Here is a 17675-nt window from a genome sequence, read left to right as displayed (position 1 = left end):
TGATCTTCAGACCCAATGATTCCATTTAAAATTAAATACAATAAATAAAGGTCAACAAGGTCCTCAACCTTTTGCAGGTGATTTGTTTAGATAAAACCTTCATTTTTCTGATATAAGCTTTCTTGTCTGTAAAACAAAATGCCAATACAGGAAGTATTAGCTTTTGAGATGTGTTAAAGAATGATTGATTGCATTAATACCAGCCTCATCATCTCTGTGAGACCAGTGAAGTGGAGAGAAAACATGACAAGAATGTGACATAAATAGTAGATTGCATTGACCTTTATTTCTGATATGTGGAGTAAGTCTTTTCATTTTCCATGACAATTGTTCAATCAGCACGGCAGTCTATTAGCAGTGGAGCTCTTTAACATGCAAAAACTAGCAGGCAGTTCTAGTTGTTATGCATCTCATTGTGTGACAAAATCTGTTCATTGTGGCTGTTGATCTTCCCCATTGAAAGCAGTAGTCACAGGTGAATCAATTCAACTTTGGTCTTTATTTAATGGCTATGAACAAACCTAAAACATGACTAATCTTGGTTAAAAAAAAGAAAGTTGATTTATGACAAAGTTAAGGGCTTGTCTAGTTCAGAAACTGCTGGTTTTAGTCATAACATAGTGATCTTTCCCTGTTCTGTTTGACATTGCTATGGTAACCCTCGAGGCTGATAAAATTCCCTCAATCCTTTTCCACAGAGGGTGATGAGACAGGTGTGATGGATAGCCTGCTAGAGGCCCTGCAGTCAGGTGCTGCATTCAGAGACCGAAGGAAACGGACACCAAGACCTAAAGGTGAGTTCTGTACCTATTTGATGTTGCTTCTAAGGGAGTTAAGGTGGATAGTGCTCATACTATTCTCCAGAAAATGAACTTTTTAGAAAAGAGACTAAAATAGAGATACATAGTACTGTGAGACGCAGAACCTGTCAATGCCAGGAGCATGATTAATCTTCCTCTTCTGATGGCTCATGTCAGAAAGATGTTAATTCCACTTGGCTGTTGTCACTACTTATTTGCAAATCAATGCTGTGAAGTAAACTTTATGTGCTCATTGTGACAAGTTTCATGTTCAGAAACATATGTAATTCATCCCTGAAGCCTTGATACAATTAACTATCAAAATTCACAAAGTCTCCCAATGAATCAAGTGTTTAATTTATGTGCCTGCTATTTGTAACCACCAGAGAGAGATCCTAAAAATTATACATTTTTCAATATTTTGACATGTTTTGCTAGTTACTACCATTACAGTTTCATTTCTTTGTGTTGTGGCTCTTTCAGATATTCGACTAAGTGGAAGTCCAAATTCTCAGTGGCCTGTTTTGAAGACTTGGAACCAGGGTAAAGCATAACTTTGTAATATGCCGGCTTCTCTCTATAATTGTGCACAACTCACCTGAATTATTTTGGGACTTTTGTATTTGCCACCTATTTTCGTTTCACAGAAATGAACTACTTTAAATTCCTGTATTTCATTTTTTGCACACAGGAGGGACCCACTTAAAGTTACTTTTTAGATACAAATGGCAGGATTTACCAGTCCTCCCACTCCTCAACACACACACACACACACACACACACACACACACACACACACACACACACACACACACACACACACACACACACACACACACAGACACAGCGATGGCAGAGGTAACCCACTGTTGGCTGTTGGCACGATCCTCCAGACCTGCTTAAGTCCTCTGCCATTTTGATAGCTTGCCTTCCCATTGCCAGGGAGCCTGCTTGGGGTTGGGAGGAATGGGGAGTGTCACCTTTGGGATCAGAAGATCCTGTCTTGTCTGTGGGAAGAATGGAAAATCCACCCAAATTGTATTTTGTTCAATGCAATTTATCATGTCGGTAAGGTCTAGTGAATATATTATTCTACAACTGGGCTAAGGGAAATTTAAAATTAAAATTAAGAGTAAAAATCTTTGAACTAAAGTGCATTATGTTCTTTTCAAACCTCGTTTGATCTCATAGGTAATATATTTTTGTAAAGAAGGCTCAGCCTTCTGATCAACAGAGCCCATTTATTGTTACATCTTCTGTTTATTCTGTATTCCAATTATCTAGATTGGGTCCCACTTTTCAGTTCTAATTTAACATTCTGTGTATGGGGTCTTTGTGAATATCTGCTAGTTTAGATCAGTTCTTTGTAGAATTGTCAGTCAAAGTTGGAACAAAACTCCAGCAAATAATCTAAAGTATATATCAGCTAATTTCTATGATGATTTAGCAGTAAAGCTTGTGTTACTCTGGATCAATCAACCAAATTAATTGCAAAATACAGCACAAGGAACATGGACGGGATTACTGACAATGTCGAAGGTGGAAATGTGGTGTGTCTTTGTCCTTCAGAGATGCTTCGAGTTTTAGAATTCTTATAGCACATAAGGGGGCCATTTGGTCCATTGTGTCCCTGCAGGCTCTGTAAGAGCTACTCAGCTGGTCCAGAGCCACTGGCTTTTCCCCACAGCCCAGCAATTTTCTTCTCTCCAGATAAATGCCCAATTTTCCTTTGAAAGCTACAAATGAATCAGCTTCTGCTACACTTTAAGGCAGTGCATTCCAGATCGCTACCATTTGGCATAAAGATGTTTTCCCTCCTATCACCTTCTTTTGCCAATCACCTTGAATTGGTGTCCCCTAGTTCTTGACCCTGCTGTCATTGGAAACAGTACCTTCCTACCTACTCTGTCTAGACCCCTCAAGATTTTGAGCATCTCTTTCAGATCTCCTGTAAGGGCAGTGTAACTTTCAGGATCAACATCACTATGTTAGATTACTGTTAACTTGAAGTTATTGCAGCTTCAAAATCAGATTTTAAACTTTTAAGTGTGACATTTTGTGAATTTCTGCAAAATCATAGCTTTTACTTTTTCTTGCATATTTTGTTACTTTTTTTGCCCATTTAATATATTAAGAAACAAATGCCTGTATTTTGAATTAACTTTGTTCCTTCCTTTGTTGGAATTACATTGAAATATATATTATTTAAAAGGGGGGAAAAAAAGCTAAATATTGGGAGTAAATGTTATTTTCATTTGTGTTCTCTATCAGGAAAAAAAACTTATGGTTGGAAAATATCCTAATGCATGTTTATAATTGTTCAATTCAAACCAGCAATCTTTGGTGCAACCTGTTAATATAATAAAAATGTACAGCATAAAATCCTCCACAGGAAATGCAACAAAATGAATGGAGCTGTGGGGAGTAAGTGTGGCAACCTGATCTCACTTAAGAGCAGAATCTCATCAGAGCCTGTGTCCTGTTCAATAGGGTAACATTCTGGCTTTTGCTTGCTGTAGGCATACCAAGGAAATTGTGTTTAGAAATTAATTCAGCCCAATTCCCAACTACATGCTTCTCAAAGCTGCACATACTTGAACACACATTGATTGAAAGCCTCATTACAAGAAACCTTAGATGTAGGTCATTTGCCAAGTAAAAATATGGCAATGGTGGATTCTGTAGAGCAAGGGCTTCTGTTCAGAGGTTGGGCTTAGGTAAATTAATTGGGGCAGAACTGAGATGATCTTTGTCAGCACTGGATTCTTGCATTACCTGATGTGAGAATGCTAAATTGTGATGCCAACGAACAAAGTTTAAAACTGTCTTATTCACTGTGATACTATTTTTCCTCACTATGAAGAGCAGCCAATCATAAAAAACTAACTATTTCATGTAACACAATTGCTATCCCATTTACCATAATAATATTCATTGCCTTCAGTGTGTGTTGAAAATGCATGCAGTGCTGGCAGTATTTAGATACAGAAAATCAACAGTGTATGGGCATTTTTTCTTGTTTAAACGTATTCCAGTAAAGTAACATCATACTTGTCTCAATGGATTGTTGAAATTGATTTTAAATTTTCAGTTTTTAACACTAGGTACTTTGTTTCCCTGTTGTGCAATGAGATTCCTTCATCGAGTCAATTTTTTTTTATTTCATATCAAAAACTTCTGGCAGCAAAAATCAATGAAGGACACAGTCCTATAAGGGATTTACAATAAGTTCTTTGAAGGCAAAAGGAACCATTGTATTTGCTGGGGGAGAAACACCATGAATGTGCCCTGCTTGCTCTGCCATTGGCTACAGATCACTGCCTAATCTGTTCTCAGGCTTTCCATGGTGGTTGACATTAGTTATTGCCATGTTTGTCAGTCCCCAAGTTAGAAAAGATTTCAGGCAAATGATATGAAGTTTATAAAATATACCCACTGACCCTATGTTTAAATATTTATTCATTTCTATTTAACACTACTGCGTCATCATTCCTGGTTTTACTCATTTAAGAACATTTTAGACATGATCTATAAATGTTTTATGCCAGTAGGAAGCACCAGAAGACCATGATTTTAAACTGTAGTGCAAGTCAAGCAAAAATTTCCAAGTATTACCGCAACAGTAACTGAAATTAAGAGAACATTCATAGAGAGATTCGTGCAGTTTAGGAGATCTCCTAAGGTGATAAATGTTTTCATTTCAAAACTCAATAGTTGCTATTACTAGCTCAATTTGCACATGTTGGATTGAGGCTGAACTATAGCATTCTATTGTGACACTGTCATATGCTGCCTTAGTATGTAGCACATTTTTACTAAAGTCATGCTGACGGAGCCCATATAAAATCATTGTTCCGTATGAAACAAAACAACTCTTATCAAATCCCAATTTAATATTTAAAACTCAATAGTGAATAGGCAACCTATTTCATTTTTATAAAATGTTCACACACTACAGTAATTCGTAATCATAAATTATATTAAGGTTGATTTACAACAGATTATGTAGAAACTTAGAGCTGAACATTATTTTCCAAAACATACCCCATATATCCTTATATTCTGGGTGCAGATATATTGAGTTGACTTAATACTGTCACGACCAGGTAAAAGATACTTCCTCAAGATGTGCCAAGTGTTGTGGATGTGTGTGTATATCTGCTTTCCATTCATTCATGGAATATTGGAGTTGCTGATTAGGCTTCCCCATCCCTAAATGCCCCTGAAAAGGTGGTGGTGAGTTGTCTACTTGAACTGCTGCAGTCCATATGGTGCAGGTACATCCACTGTGCTTTTGGAGAGGGAGTTCCAGCAATGGGGAAAGAATGTCAATCAAGTAAGGATGATGAGTAGCATGAAGGGGAACTTCCAGGTGATGTGTGTTCCTATATATCTGCTGACCTTGTCCTTCTAGATGGTAGTGGTCCTGGGTTTGAAAGGTCCTGTCTAAGAAAGCTTGGTGAGTTGCCACTGTGCATAGATGATGGAGAGAGAGACCTGCTGTGGTATCTTCTACCCCTGCTCTGGGTGTAAAACCTCATAAAGCTGGGAATGGGAATGTTTGCTGATGACTACACAATGTATAGCATCACTTGTAACTCCTTAAGTACCAAAGCACTCCATATCCAAATACTGCAGGACCTGGATGGTATCCAGGCTTGGGCTGAAAAGTGGCAAGTAACATTTACACCTCACTAGTGCCATCTCCAACAAGAGACAATCTAACCATTGCCCCTTGATATTCAACAGCATTACTATCACAAATTCCCCACTATCAACACCCTGGAGGTTACCATTGGCCAGAAACTGAACTGGACTAGCCACGTAAAGAATGTGTCTACAATAGCAGGTCAGAGGTGAGGAATCCTGCAGCAAGCAACTCACTTCCTGACTCTGCGAACCCTGAACCATCAACAAGCCACAAGTCAGGACTGTGATGGAATACTCTCCTCTGGGTGAATGCAGCTCCAACAACACTCAAGAAGCTTGACACCATCCAGGACAAAGAACCGTTCTTGACTGGCACCATATCTAGTAACAGAACATTGTCATCAGCAAGCTGCCTCTATCTATGCTGTGGATACCAGAGTTGCATCTAGTAGTAGCAGTAGGGTATGAAAAGTTAATGAAGCACAATGTTAGCAAGGGTTTCACTCACTCGATACTTTACACATTTGTAAATATATTTTGCTTAACTGAAAGTCTCATCTAGTGAATGGCTCTTCCAAATGGTCCAATGCCTCAAGGATATAGAAGTGTTTCTAATGCTCTCTTCTTTTCACTTATCTTCCACAATGTCTCTCAGGACTATGGTATTTTGCACCATCTCAGTACAATGAGCCACCTTTCTATCCTACACCAGCAACAAGAGCAAAGTCTCTTGCTCTATCAATATTGTGGTTGGGCAATGCATATTTTAGGCTTGCATCAGAGGATCATATCAAGAGACCTTGAAGTTTTGTTTATTGCTGCACTGTGGTCTATTCAATGTCGATCTCACAAGTTTAGTGGGAACCCACTTTGGAATCTTAAGGGGATACAACTAGTGGAATTGACCGAGGCGAGCCAGTGGATGTAATTATTTAGACTTTCAGAAGGCTTTCGACAAGGTCTCTCATAACAAACTATTATGTAAAATTAAAGCACATGAGATTGCAGGTAATGTCTTGAGATGGTTGGATAGCTGGTTAGCAGACAGGAAGCAAAGTGTTGGCATGAGTGGATCTTTTACTGATTGCTATCAGTGATTAGTAGGGTTCCACAGGGATCGGTGCTTGGACCCCAACTGTTCACATTGTATATCAAAGATTTGGAAGAGGGAACTGAATGTATTATCTCCAAATTTTCAGGTGAAACAAAGTTGGGTGAGAAGGTGAGTTGTGAGGAGGATGCAGAGATTCTTCAGCATGATTTGGATAGGCCGAGTATGTGGGCATGTGCACAGTAGATGCAGTACATGTGAATAAATGTGAGGTTATCTAATTTGGTATAATAATAGGAAGACAAATTATTACTTGAATGGGTGTAAATTGAGAGAGGTGGATAGATATTAAACAAGTCCTCAAGCATCAGTCACTGAAAGTAAGCATGCAGGTACTACAGGCAGTAAAGAAGGCAAATGGTATGTTGACCTTCGTAATGAGAGGATTTGAGTATAGCGATAGGGATGTTTTATTGAAATTGTATAAGAAATTGGTGAGGCCACACCTGGTGTATTTTGTGCAGTGTTGGTATCCTTATCTGAGGAAGGATGTCCTTGCTATAGAGGGAATACAGCGAAGGTGTACAGCTATTCCTGGGATAGCAGGTCTGTCATTTGAGGAGAGATCAAGTTGGTTTGGATTATATTCACTGGAGTTTGGAAGAATGAGAGGGGATCTCATAGAAACTTATAAAATTCTACCAGGGTTAAGCATGGTAGATTCAGAAAGAATGTTCCCAATGGTGGGGGAGTCCAGAGTCAGGGGTCATGGTTTGAGGATAAGGGGTAAACTTTTTAGAACTGAGATAGGAGAAATTTCTTCACCCACAGGGTCATGAATGTGTGGATTTCACTACCACAATGAGTTGAGGCCAAAACATTGTCTGATTTCAAGAAAAAATTAGCGATAGCTCTTGGGGCTAAAGGGATCAAGTAAATGGGGCGAAGGGGGGATTGGGATATTAAATTCAATGATCAGTCATGATCAATATGAATGGCGGAGCAGACTCGAAGGGCTGAATGGCCTACTCCTGCTTCTGGTTTCTAAGTTTCTATAATAACACTAGGCCGTCGCCTCCCCACTCATGTAGAGGTTTTTTTTTGCATATGTAATTTAGTCATTGCCTAGTTATAATTGGATCCTTGTGACCTTTGCACATTCCTAAGAGAGTAATAATCAACATTTGGCCCAGAGCCACAGTAGGTTTAAATATGTTAAGTGAGTTAAGGTGCCCAAACTCTTTAATTGCCATTTGACTGTTCCAACATGCTTTAACTGAATCTTGTTCTCTATGGCCCGAAGTAGAATCTATTGGGGTCACCCATTAGTCTGCCAAAAGTACAATAGTTGACTCTTCCCACAAGCCCTCAGACCCCAACTCTGGCAATCTTTCTCCTAGGTTATTTTTCAACCCATCATTCCATTGTCTGGTAAAATGTTGTTGCTCCATTTCTTTGAGAGCAGCTTCCAACCATCACAACCCATAACTTTCCAAGACGCTCTTTCATTTTAGAAGAGCATGATTTATAACTCCCCCCACCCCCCCCTCCAATCACTCTTCTGCCTTCCCCTTTAATCCTGGAGAGGAAGATCTCCCTGTCCTCCCTCAAAATGTTTTCTCTGGGTGCCACATGTCAACCTCAACCCTCCCCATCTTGAGGTCCCAAGTACAAAGGCCTACTGAAACCGCCCTCATGAGATTGCTGAGTGCCTCCTTTTAGTTGTCCCATTTCCCATCCCCTCGCCTGACTGTAACTGTGCTGTTTGCAGCCAAGTCACCAAACCACAGGACCCAAATGTGTAAGAACACACCCTACACAGCATGTTGTATGTGACATGCAGCAAGGACAGAACCTCCGCCTCCCGGGCCTTGCAACATAGTGTCCAAAACCAAAGGACTGCCTCTCTTTCTGGTGCTCACAGCCCCACTATTACCTTTGCTGTTTGGTCCTGGGTCACCATTGTAGATGTCAGAACAGCTTTCTCGAAGGTCGACCCATGGAAAGTGACTGGCCCAGATGAGGTACCCGGACTAGCACTCAGATCCTGCACAGACCAGCTGATGGGGTTATTCGCTGACATCTTCAACTTCTCTTTACACAATCTGAGGTCCCTATCTGCTTCAAGAAGATGACCACCATTCTGGTTCCTAAGAAAAACAAAGCAGCGTGCCTTAATGATGATCAGCTAGTGGCTCTGACATCCATCATTATGAAGTGCTTTGAAAGGTTAGTCATGGCGTCAATTCTAGCCTCCCGGACTACCTGGATTCACTACAGTTTGCCTATCACTGCAACAGGTCCACAGCAGACACATCTCCCTGGCCCTACACTTAGCCCTGGAACACCTAGATAACAAGGACACCTATGTCAGTCTCCTATTTATTGACTATAGCTCAGCCTTCAACACTATTATTTCCACAAAACTCATCTCCAAACTCAGTGGCCTGGGCCACGGCCCCTCCCTCTGGATCCTGAACTCCTAACTCTCAGACCATAATTAGTAAGGATAGGCAACAACACCTCCTCCACGATCATCCTCAACACTGATGCTCTATTAGGCTGTGTTTTCAGCCCCCTGGTGTACTCCTTATACACCTATGACGATGTGGCCAAATTCTCCTCCAATTCAATTTTCAAATTTGCTGACAACATCACCGTAGTGGGTCGGATTTCAAACAATGATGAGACAGAGTAAACAGAGTGAGATAGAGAATCTGGTGAACTGGCAACAATAATCTCTCCCTTAGTGTCAACAAAATGAAGGAGATTGTCATTGACTTCAGGAAGCGTAAAGGAGAACAAGCCCCTGTCTACATCAATGGGGACGAAGTAGAAAAGGGCTGACAGCTTCAAGTTTTTAGGTGTCTAGATCACCAACATGATTTGGAGTGGGGAATGCAATTTTGGTGAGCTGAGTTTTTAATAACCATTCATGAGATGCAAAGGTATGCAAATACAGTTGCCGATTTGGTGTGGTGGGCAACCTGACCTACCATGAAAGTCAGGAGCAAAAAATTACAACCCATTTTACACTTTTGGCCACATTCTGAATTTTCCAGTCCTGCCCACCACAGCCACAGGCAGCTTTGAAAAATCCTGCCCTAGTTCTTAAATAAGATTAAGTTTTGTTTATTACTTAGGTCAGATCAATTAAGTTACTAACTGAATACATATTTAGATTTAGATATTTAACTTCTTAAAACTAGTGCACCTCAACTGCCGATTACAATCAAAAATGTAAACTTTTGGCTGTTTTCTTTGTAATGACAATGAAAGCTGTAGCAATACTTTGGATTAGTAATAGCGTTGCCAAGACTGGTTGCTGTTCAATCTGAAACCTTATCTACATTGCATTGTAATGAGACATTTTCTGAAAGCTACACTTTTGTTTTATTCATACACAGGATGTGGGCGCCACTGGTTGGGCCTGCATTTATTGTCATCCCTAATTGCTCTGTTCAGAGGGCATTTAAGATTCAGCCAAATTAGGGTTGTGGGGGTGGAATCACATGTAGGACAGTTTGGGTAAGGATGGCAGGTTTCCCTCCCTAAAGGGCATTAGTGAACCAAATGGGTTTTTAAAATAATGGACGATGGTTTCATGGTCACCATTAGACTTTTTATTCCAAATTTCTATTGAATTCAAATTCCACTGGGGTGGAATTCAAACCCACAGAGCATTACTCTGCATCTCTGGGTGGAATCCTCTGCGCAGTCATGGTGTCATAGGAATCAAATGCAAGGTTGGTGTGATTCTGTGCAATAGCTATCCAGAAGTTAGAAGAGGTTTTGATTTTTCTAACGATTTTTGGCTAACTATTGATCCAACACAGTAAGAATTACTGAAGTTTGCAATTTAAATTGCATTTTTATTTGCGCTTTTGGGCAATTGCCATGCAGACCATACCTGCAAACATTCTGGGGGTGAGTGTTCCCCCGCGCATCTTTGGGGTCCCCCCACAATACAAAGGCTTGGAGCTTGGAAATGATGGCCCCATGTCATCTTTAAAGCCAGTGCATTGGAGCACAACTAGAGATTTCCTTCCAGAGTAATGAGGAAATTATCAGTGTAAAGAGGGATAATTTTGTAGTTGGTTTAGCATTGTTCCTTGCTGAGAAATGAACAACATCCAACAGTGAAGTCTCAGAGCTGAAATCTCCCTTTAAACCTTCATAACAATACAATATAATTACTTTGAACTAAATATGAATAGATGATTTACTTGGAACTGTTGTTCATACAGTAACATAATCTGAATGAAAGTTCTGCACAAGCAAAGCCAAGAATATATACATATGCCTCAATAACCAAAAGAAAGAGCTTGCATTTAAATTGTATGTTTTAAATCCAAAGATGCTTCATACTGATACTTGTATGAACAAGGAGCAGAGCAGACTGCTCACCCTTTCAAGGCTATACCACTATTCAATAAAAACATGATTGATTTGATAGTAACCTCAACTCCACATTCCAGCCTACCCCTGAAAACCTTTCACTCCCTTGCTTATCAAGAACCCATCTTTGCCTTTAAAATCTTTTAAGACTGCTTCCACTGCCTTTTGAGGAAGAGTTCCAAAGAATCATGACCATCTGAGAGAAAACATTTGTTTTCTTCTGTCTTAAATGGACAAGCCCTAATTTTTAGATGCTAGATTCTCCCACAAGTGGAAACATTCTTTCCACATCCACCCTTCAAAACCCATCAGTATCTGATATATTGCAATCAGGTCACTTCTTGCACTTATAAATTCCAGCGGATGTAAACTTGTGCAATCTTTCCTCAGAGACAGCCTTCCCATTCTAGGTATTAGTCTAGTAAACCTTCTCTGAACTGGAATATCTTATGTTCACCTGAGCATGTGACCTCAGTTTAATGTTTCATCCAAAAGGCAGTGCTTCTCCCTCAGTACTGCACTGACGTGACAGCCAAGATTGTTTGATCAAGTATCAGTAATGAGGGCTGAACCCACAACAGGATGAATCCAAATCCTGTCACTGATCTAAATGTGATCTATTTGTGTCATAGTCCAGGTATTTACGACAACTCCTGAATAGTTGGTAAAGTAAGCCACAAAACCTTCCATCATATTTATTAGACTGCATTTTATCAGCATAGTAATTGTGGCACACTCTGAATTCCAGATGATGTGAAGTTAAGATGAACCTGGCAGAGATTTTTAGAAGTTGAATGTCAGCTTTAATGTTCTCTTGTATTATTAAAGAGTAGGCAAATAAGGTCTGAAAATTATGGCATAAATTCTCATTCGCATGATCAGTGCAAATTTCAGTTTCATTTTTGGTTAAATGCAATCCAGTAACTCTGAATGTACAAGAATCTACTCTTAACTGGATGCCTTGCTTGACTAATAAAGAATTCCATGCAAAGGTTTATATATCTGTCCATAGCTTTACTCAATTTGCCTGCAATTGATTTTAAGGAATAAAAATTGGGGAGTTGCACAGATCAGATACACTGACCCTTGCACCTAACTCTTTGATCGGCAACACAATTTCCCAATTTTGGCATATATATCTGATCCAAATAAATACAAAATGTTAATTACTAACTGTCTATTTAAATACTAGCTTGCCACCCTAGTATTAGAGTCAAAACACCTACCTCTGTAGGAAATCAAACAACAGTGTGATTCAGTAATAAGTTACATTTCACATTGTAATTAGTGACCACACCATCTTAGCTATATCTGGTTGTGGTAACAAAACTAAGTTGGGCATAGATTAATAAATTTCCTCATGGAATCTTGGAAAGAAATTTTGTTTGCAAAAATAGATTTTTTTCATATAAAATCTGATAGGCATGTTGTAAACATTTTAAATTGTTATAATAGTAAAATAGAATGATATTCCCATTTTCTCCAGAAATCAAGATGTACTCGGAAGTGCTTTAGTTCAGCAATGAGAGCATTACAAACATTTCAATATTACAGGGAGTACAACTCTTTTTTTTAAGTAATACACATCGGTCATGTTGCACTCTGAGGTGTTTCAGTACAATTACATACAGTTCGGATTACGCACACAGTCAAAGGTGTTTTGCCCAGTTACCAGCCCCTCAGTGCATATTGGCTGAAAGGTCTCACACGGTGGCCCTTCCCCAGTGCATCTTGGCAGCAGCTGTCCCAAAATTGAGTGTTTCCCTCAGCACGTATTCCTGAGTTTTGGAATGTGCAATCTGCACTCGACTGAGGACAGTTCTTTGCGCTTTAAGATCAACAGTTTCAAGCAACCAAAGAACATCTTTCACTGAGTTGATGACCCTCCAGTAGCTGTTAATGTTTGTCTTGGTGTGCATCTCTGGGAACAGCCCATAGAGTGCAGGATCCTTCTTCACAGAGCTGCTTGGGATAAACCTCGACAAATACTGCCCACCTCCCCGAATAGCCATTTTGAGGGCAGCGTGTGGTGGCGCACATCAGGCGTGCATGAAGAATCTGACAGGGAGTGCCCTTCTCACCACCAGCCACGCTAGGTCTTGGTGCTTATTTGAAAATTCTGGCGATGAAACATTCTGTCAAATGACTCTGACTGTCTGCTCAGTGGAGCATCCAAAAAGATCCACCATGTCATTTTCTCTCAGAGCGTTCTGGACTTTACGAGCAGACCACTGCTTGATTGCCTTGTGGTCAGATTTGTTTTTCTGAACATATTTACCCACAAGGGACAGGTGATAATACGGCTTGGTCCAATGACTTGGAGTGTTCCGCAGCAACATGGCCAGACCCATCCTTCATAAACCGGGGACAGGTAAAACCTGAGGATCTTGGAAAGGAAATAGGATCAAACTGATTCATACTCCCGTTGGAATTCTATCCTGTAATGTGAATAGTGCCATAGGCTTTTCACAGCCTATTGTAACTTAGCGGAATTTTGAGCCTGTGTCAGCTGTCAGCAAGAACGACGACAGGCACAAAATCCTGCAAAAATCAGAAAACAACCCTCACCAATGCTGCAATGTTGTTTCTGACTAGGAAGGTCGGGAACTTCATTTAAATACATTAATGAACCGTCCCAGTAGGATTTTCTCCCCCCGCCCCTCTCCCCGTACTCATGCTGGCACGATTTACAGCATGTGTATAATATGGAGAATCTGGCAACCTCACCTCTGAAGGGGATATTGGAGGTAAGTACTCGGGTCACCATCACCTTCCTGGGTGTCAACTGAAGAGAGAGGTCCAGAGAGGACAGAGGGGATCCAGATAAGTGAAACTTGGGGCCAGATGGAGGGGAAGATGAGATGGAGGGGGGCCCTATTGGGATTCAGTCTCAGCATTTCGGGGGTCCCTAGACCTTCTTTGTTGTGGGCATCTAAATCCCGAGGGATCCAGCAGTTAGTGTGCAGATAGCACTTCTCAGGTCCCCCTTGCTGGGTTTTTGGCAATATGTCTGCTGAAGGGCAATCCCTTCAGCAGACATTGCCCTTGGAGTGGTAGCTGGAAGGGAAAGGGTGAAATCACAGCATCAGCAAGGATGGGCCCCATGAAATGCCAGGCTGCATGGGCAGAGTGGGGACTCTGCTAAGGGGAAGTTACTAGCTATATGAGGGCAGAAGACTCTCACACGGGGCAGGAGGACGAGTGCAGTCGGAATGTACTCCCACCCTCGGGCTGCAAAGATGGTCGTTCATTTATAGGCAGGGCACAAAAGCAATATTACTGAATACTGCAGGAGAATGACGATAACTGGCGGTAGGGACCAAGTAATGCTCCCCTCATCCTCCTGAATGTCTGACTTTTGCCTGACAGAGAGCTGAGCGTGACTTGCCACTGAACGGGATGATCTAGAGGTACAAAGTGGCTGAGTGACACATTTGAGCTTCTACTGTCCCCTCTGAGGCTAGGGGTCCTGGTGTGTATCTCCACCTGCTGATGAGGTGGACAGACTCTCTCAAGCTTTCAACCCTTGGCATCCTGATTACTAAAGAATGATGGCAGACAAGAAAAGTCTGAGTATTGTTTGGGGAGGGAAGTGTGGGGCCACCTTTCTTTGGGGCAGGGGGGTGGGTGCTGGGGGAGGCTGTGACAGGAAAATCATCCAACAAGATCCACTATCTCCTTTTCCTCTGCATCATCAGTGTCAGAGGTGGGAGAAGCATTGTGTTGCCATTGTCTCAGTGCCCACTTTGCACAAAGGTTGGCAGAGCATGCCGAGATGTCGTGAGAGCGGGGTGGGGCATTTTATGTGTGATCAACGTATTTTTAATACAAGCTTGTTATTATAGAACACTACAACACAAACAGGCCCTTCAGCCCACAAGTTATACTGGTGACTTATCTCAACCAGTGCCTCGGTTCACTTGTGTCTACTATGTGCATAGCGTTTCTTAGCCTTCCTCACACTCCTGCTATGTCTAGGTGTTTCCCCAGAATCCACAGCAGAGGCTGAGGTGGCCTCTGGTGGGGGATAATAAGGAGAGGGTGGCAGTATGTCAAGTCCTGGGACCCTGAGTGGTGGCTGGGAGTGAGATCATGTAGAGATTAGTGAGGGGTTATTAAGGGATGCTGTGGAAGACATGAGGAGTCAGGCTTAGCCTGGCTGCCTGAAGAAGGTTATTTTCTCCAGGCACTTCAGCGCTGTTCTCAAGTGGGAGCTGGCACTCAATCGTAGCCACAACCTCCCAGGCGGGATTGGTCACTTTACTGGCAGACATCTGTCCAAATGAGAGTAGAGGGTCTCCTGCCTCTGCTGGATCCCATCCAGAAGTTTGCTGAGGTGAATTGTTTTTTTGGCAGTCATCTCCCTGTTTTCACTTGGACCAAGTGCTGGGAAGGTGTTTAAATGGTGCTCCCCACTAATTGCAGCAATTAAATTGTAGCAGGGAAAGTGAATTAGAGGCAGATCACCTCAGGCACAGCGTGAAACTCATGAGTAAAAGTATTATTCTCAAAGAGGCTGTATATATGGTGACTTTTCCTGCCTTGGCGCTGGCAGTGTTCTCCCTGGCTTTCTCGCCGAGACTGACACTTAGAAAACGTATTGGAAAATTCCACCCACCGTTTAATTCAGCTTAGCTTCAAAATGATAGTTTAAGTTACAAGTGTTTTTAACTTGCCCCATGATTTCAGTTTCACTAATTTCTCCTCTAACATATCATCTTTTCAGGAAGGCACATGGGTGGCATAGTGGTTAGTGCTGCTACGTCACTGCCACAGGAACCTGGGTTCATTTTCAGTCTTGGCATATGTGGAGATTTCATGTTCTCCCCGTGTCTGCAAAGGTTTCCCCGGCTGCTCCAGTTTCCTCCCACAGCCCAGAAATGCGTAGGTTTAGTAGATTGACCATGCAAAATTGCCCTTTGGTGTTCAAAGATGGACAAGGTAGGGGAATTGGCCATGATCAATGCTTAGGTTTACAGTGATAGGGTGGGGGAGTGAGTGTCGGTAGTGTGCTCCTTCGGAGGGTTGGTGCAGATTCAATGGGCCAAATGGCCTCATGCTGCACTGTCAGATTCTATGGAAATTGAAAGCAATTGTTGAATGCCTTAAAGACCAATTTAATCAGCCATTGTCTTGTGCTTTATACAGTAATGGTTATAAAGTGAAAAATAATTCTTCTTTCAATCAGCAAAAAATAATGCAATCAAACATTCTTCTTTCATTTTCCAGCATTTAACAGATTGTTATGAATGCACTGCTCGGTTTTTACTGCGTATGAGGATGGAAATATGGATTGTTGTGAAAGGAAGGAGATTGATTTAAATTGACTTTATTCAGATTTTGCTGCAAATGAATCAGAGGCTGGACCTTTTCATTGATAAAAATTTTCACCATTCATTATTTAGCTGAAATCATAAATGTGTTCTTTGTATAGACACATGATTTTGCTACATTTAGCAAGCAACAAAGACTTATTCTCAAATTGCCAATTCTGAGGAGGAAAATACTGATTGAAATTTGTGTTAAAGCATTGATAGTTTTGTATATGAGGTGGGCAACAACGTGGACATGCCTGTATCTGTTACGAGGCTGAGTAAGGTTGTTGAGTGTTTAATAATAGCCCATCTCTTAAAATGTTTGCAATATATACAGAGGTAGCTAGTGTTTAGCAGCTGTTTGTGTCAGGCAAACTGGATGGAGTTGAGGACCATGTCAAGGGCAAGTTATGGAGGCGGTAGAGTTTAAAAAGGCAAATAAAATGCTTTAAAAGTTTAAATAACTTCACCCTTTGAAGTTAAAGTTGCAACAACTCGTTACAGATCAGGAGAGAAGTCAGAATTGAAAAATTTGTTAGCTCGGGCTCGTGGCATCATTTTTGTTATTATGTGGTCATCAGCAGTGTGTAAAGCTGTTTGGTACTGGAAAAAGTGATGTTTCCTTGACTCCCACTCCTGGCCTCTCTATGGGTCCACAAGACAGTGGAATGGGTGGGCCAGAGGCAGGACTGTTCACCAGGTACAGTCGTTGTCACCTCTCTCCAGTGTGCCTGCTCCTCCTGCCAAAATTTCTCAAGCTGCTTTCAAGTTTTTCTTCACCGTGTGGTTCCTTCACTGATGCTAGTGTTTTCTTTTTCATCAATGTCTCCATGGCAGCCGCCATGTTCTGAGATGGATTCTTCAACCTTGGATTCTAAATATAGGATGTGGCCCTTGAACAGATTGTAAACATGCTCTGGTATCTGTTTGTTAACATATTACTGAGTCGGCACATTCCTTATAGGCATGAGTCCAACTTCTCACTAGCGAGAGTCAAATACATGACTGACTGATATCAGTAGTGCATCACCATCTACATCATACAATAACATAGATCCAATCAGTTAAAACTTATATTACAGTGTCAAGTCTTACTTATACTGAATAAAATATAATCACTGTCAACAATAAGAACTATCACTTGGAATCATTTTAGAGCTTGGGAATAAGGGGTTAAAGGGTTATTTGACTCCTAAACCTTAAATTCCAACAGCAGGCTCTTTGTTTAATCATCAACATGGATTTATGCAAGGGATGTCATGTTTGATAAATCAGATGAAGTTTTTGATGATGTAATTAGGAGGGGCAAACAATGAATATAATGGAGGCAATTCTCTCATCCTGCTGTGCTTTTTTTTTACAAAAACAGACCAGGAGATTCAAGCAGCGCAGGATCCGTGCTCGGTGTCCCACCCCGATAGCGTCTCCCGGGGTCAGGAGAGTGGGGTTTGGAGAGATTCA

General features: G+C 41.2%; 1 protein-coding gene across 1 annotated transcript in view; it reads left to right on the top strand.

Annotated features, from left to right (window-relative positions):
• LOC145348875 (protein diaphanous homolog 3-like) overlaps positions 1-17675 on the top strand; it is a 527933-nt gene that overhangs the window by 436870 nt on the left and 73388 nt on the right. The window contains exons 26-27 of the mRNA XM_080196908.1: positions 699-794; positions 1284-1343. Of these exons, the coding sequence (XP_080053034.1) occupies positions 699-794; positions 1284-1343 (156 nt within the window). The remainder of the gene's footprint in view (positions 1-698; positions 795-1283; positions 1344-17675) is intronic.

The sequence above is a fragment of the Carcharhinus amblyrhynchos genome, chromosome 10, assembly GCF_965287045.1.
Source record: "Carcharhinus amblyrhynchos chromosome 10, sCarAmb.v2.hapA, whole genome shotgun sequence".
Taxonomy (NCBI): domain Eukaryota; kingdom Metazoa; phylum Chordata; class Chondrichthyes; order Carcharhiniformes; family Carcharhinidae; genus Carcharhinus; species Carcharhinus amblyrhynchos.
The sequence above is the reverse complement of the archived record's forward strand: the minus strand, read 5'-3'. Positions and strand labels throughout refer to the sequence as shown.